This window comes from Otolemur garnettii, unplaced genomic scaffold (assembly GCF_000181295.1).
Source record: "Otolemur garnettii isolate 467f Iridium unplaced genomic scaffold, OtoGar3 scaffold00018, whole genome shotgun sequence".
In the NCBI taxonomy this organism is placed as follows: Eukaryota; Metazoa; Chordata; class Mammalia; order Primates; family Galagidae; genus Otolemur; species Otolemur garnettii.
In genome coordinates, this window is record NW_003852413.1 from 2,217,410 (window position 1) to 2,221,230 (window position 3,821).

The window sequence follows — 3,821 nt, forward strand, 5'->3', positions numbered from 1 at the left end:
CTGTGACCCACGCACATTATGTGACGCTCTCCTCAGTCTTCCACTTGCCTTTCCTAGAAACATATCTGCATGCAGCTATCAATTTTCAGAGACCTACTATTAAATATAAAACCTACTATTTTTTAAATATAAACCTACAATTATGTGCCAGACATAGGGCAAATTTAAAGGAGAAAATTATATAATCCAGTAACCATCACTTTTTAAATTTTCCTTGAAACACTTTCTCCACTACAAATCATAACTGAATACATGTAAAATTAAAGTTTACAGAACCTTAAAAGAGATAAAGTCCTCAGATGTATACCGACTGGAGCCCTCAGGCCCAGAACATGAGTGGGAAGGTGCTGTCCAGCCCAGAACTGCCCACCAAGCCGTCAGTGTTGGGGGGCACTTACCTATCCAGCATTCCAAGCGCGCACAGGGGGTGGTCTTCACCACATCTGGAGGATCCACACCGACATTCAGACACAAAACTAAAGCAACACTGACTGTCTTCATCTGGAAACACAAGAGGAAAAAACGTGAATATTTCAATATGAAACTTGCTCATGGACTTTTCCAGCTTTTAAGATGTGCCCAGAACATCCGGTCCCCCACCCCACCCCAGCTTCTGTCATGTGGGCTACCCCAATGCTAGCACAGGAAAACCTTCCTTCTTTAAAGATGGAGCTTCAGAGAACGATGGGCAGACAGGGGGGCGGGGCAGGAGCAGCTTTTCTCAGGTTTATAAAATCTTCCGAAATGGAATTATGTGATCAAAAGATATAAATATTTTAATGCACTTGATATATTCTGCCAAATTCTGTTGCAAAAACTTCCACAAACTTACACTCCCACCAGATTATCATTATTCTCATTATTTAAAATCACTGATCATTTGATGAGAAAACCTGCCACACTGACTTAGCTTCTGCCTTCATTCACATCGGCGAGGCCGGGCGTGCTGTCAATTGTGTGTTCACTGCCTGTATCCTTCTCCTTTTATGGACTGCCTGTTCATATTTATACTTCAGACCACTCAGCATGACTGCATTGACCTCTCGGTGCTCAAACCACATCGCAGTCTAAACATCAGTTTCTCTGGGGGCCTTCTCTGAGCACCATCATTACACCCCATGCCTGTCAGGGTAGAGCCACCGGTCAACACAGCCTCAAGCCCGTCTACCCCAATCAGTCAAGGAGAGGCTCCAGGAAGGAGGTGAGTCCAGTCAGCTCCTCTGAGCAAACACCAGGCACAGACCAATTTGCTCAATGAGTACACACATGTATTTTGTTCTAGTGTTTTTGTTTACATCTGGCCCTTCAGGCCATCTGGATGTTATCTTCGCATATAACACAAAATGAAGATTAATTTTTTTTCTCAAAAACTAGCCAGTTGTGCCAATCCCTGCGAAATAACCTCCCCCAAACTCGCAGGTGTGTTGCAAGTCCTTTAGCACAAATTAATTCTCACACAGCCCAAACTCTACTTCTGGGTAATCAAATTTATCCCATTAACCTATCAACCAATACTTCAACTAGTACCACATGACTTTAAATAATTTATCTTTATGCATCATAATACTTGGTGGGGGGGTCAGTTTTTCTTTTTCTGAGACAGAGTCTCAAGCTACCATCCTGAGTAGAGTGCCATGGTATCACAGTTCACATCAACCTCCAACTCTTGGACTCAAGCAATTCTCTTGCCTCAGTTTTTCTATTTTAAGTAGAATGGGTCTCACTTTTGCTCAGGCTGGTCTCAAATTTGTGAGCGCAAGCAATCCACAGGCCTTGGCCTCCCAGAGTGGTGAGATTACAAGCGTGAGCCACCACGTCCAGCCAGGGGTCAGTTTTTCATCCTCAAAAATTTTTTTAACTTTACTGAGTTATTTTATATTCATCTTCTTTTCATCAAGTTAATCACTCAGATGAGGGATATCCCAATAGCCCTGATTTGATCATATAAGTATATCAAATTATCACATGTACCACAAAACATGTATGTCTAAATATGTATCAATTTTTAATTTTAAAAAAGATTATTCCTAGATTATTTAACAAATACTTAAGGGAAATACTTGTATTTCATCACAATAGTTTCCTATTGATAACTGGTTGTTACATATAAGAATAACGTTTAGTTATTTGACTAAATTCTTAATTAAATGTAACTGGTGGTTCTAGGCCGGTTCTGCACATACACAAGTCTAAGTACACAACCACACTGTCACACTGGCTGTGAAGAATGGGAGTCTGTCTTGTTCTTTCCATGTTATTCTTCTTTTTTCTTTTTAATTTTTTTTTTTTTTTTGACGACAAAGCCTCAAGCTGTCACCCTGGGTAGAGTGCTGTTGCATCACAGCTCACAGCAACCTCCAACTCCTGGGCTTAAGCAAGTCTCCTGCCTTAGCCTCCCAAGTAGCTGGGACCACAGGTGCCCGCCACAACACCTGGCTATTTTTTGGTTGCAGCCATCGTTGTTGTTTGGCGGGCCCGGGCTGGATTTGAACCCGCCAGCTCAGGTGTGTGTGGCTGGCGCCTTAGCCACTTGAACCACAGGCACCAAGCCCCATGTCATTCTTCATTTCTGTGGTTGCTCCCTGTGTGACCAGAACGTCTAACATAGTGCTCTAATAATTAAAAAAAAAGGATAGTGGAGAACTTTGTACTCGATTTTAGTGAGATTGTGACAAATACCACATCATTCAGGATGATGGCTACTGATTTTAAACATAAGCTTTATCACATCAAAATAAGACTCTACTGTTCAAAGCAGAATATAAAGCTGTGTGGGTAAAAGGGGAATATTTTACAGCCTTCTCTCCCAATACTTAAGAAGGGGGGCTTTGTTAAGGACATCCACAGCCACACAGAAGGGATTGTCGTCCCATGACATGCACCGGAACCTTCTTAGCAGGAGTCATACCAGACTAATGGTCCCTTTACCTACTGTCAGGAGAAAGGGCTGAAAATCAGAAACCATGGAAACCATCGTATTTGCTAACACCCTTCCCATATTTAATTGACCATCGGCCTTGCTCACAGTAACCTCAAACTCCTGGGCTCAAGCAATCTACCTGCCTCAGCCTTCCCAGTAGTTGGAACTATAGGCCACCTGGTTACTTTTTCTATTTTTTGTAGAGACAGGGTCTCGCTCTTGCTCAGGCTGGTCTGGAACTCCGGAGCTCAAGTGATCCTCCTGCCTGCCTTGGCCTCCCAGAGTGCTGGGATTATGGGTGCGAGCCACCTTCTCTGGCTCCCAGGGGTTCATTTTGAATTTGAAAGGAATATGATTTTGAGAAACTACAAAACTTTCACGGCTCAATGCCCATAGCTCAGCTGTTAGGGCACCAGTCACATACATCAAGACTGGTGGGTTCAAGCCCGGCCCAGGCCTGCCAAACAACAATGACAACTGCAACAACAACAACAAAAATAGCTGGGTGTTATGGCGGGTGCCTGTAGTCCCAGTTTCTTGGGAGGCAGAGGTAAGAGACTCTCTTAAGCCCAAGAGTTAGAGGTTGCTGTGAGCTGTGATGCCACAGCACTCTGAGGGCGATTAACAAGACTCTGTCTCAAAAAATTATTAGTAACAATAATAATAAAATAAAATAACTTTCCATGATCACTAATAAGTGGGGCCTCAGACATGCTGGCTACTTCCAATCTCTGCTAAACAAGTGCCTTATCCTTAAAGTGAGAAGTGGATGGAGACAACCTCTTAGGTGCTAAGGACTTTTTAGATCCTAAAGTTTTGACTCCTCACCAGCATACCCAGACATTCTGGAACCCCCTCTTAAAGGTTGGAGCACTCTCCTTAAAACTCTGTTCTCTAGGCT

The 3,821-nt window shown here is 43.1% G+C and overlaps 1 protein-coding gene across 2 annotated transcripts in view; it reads right to left on the reverse strand.

Annotated features, from left to right (window-relative positions):
- The window catches only part of RPTOR (regulatory associated protein of MTOR complex 1), a 319,730-nt gene that overhangs the window by 262,108 nt on the left and 53,801 nt on the right, over positions 1 to 3,821 (reverse strand). For both annotated transcript variants that reach the window (XM_003786071.3, XM_023511133.1), the window contains exon 2: positions 399 to 501. In XM_003786071.3, coding sequence (XP_003786119.1) covers positions 399 to 501 — 103 coding nt within the window. The remainder of the gene's footprint in view (positions 1 to 398; positions 502 to 3,821) is intronic.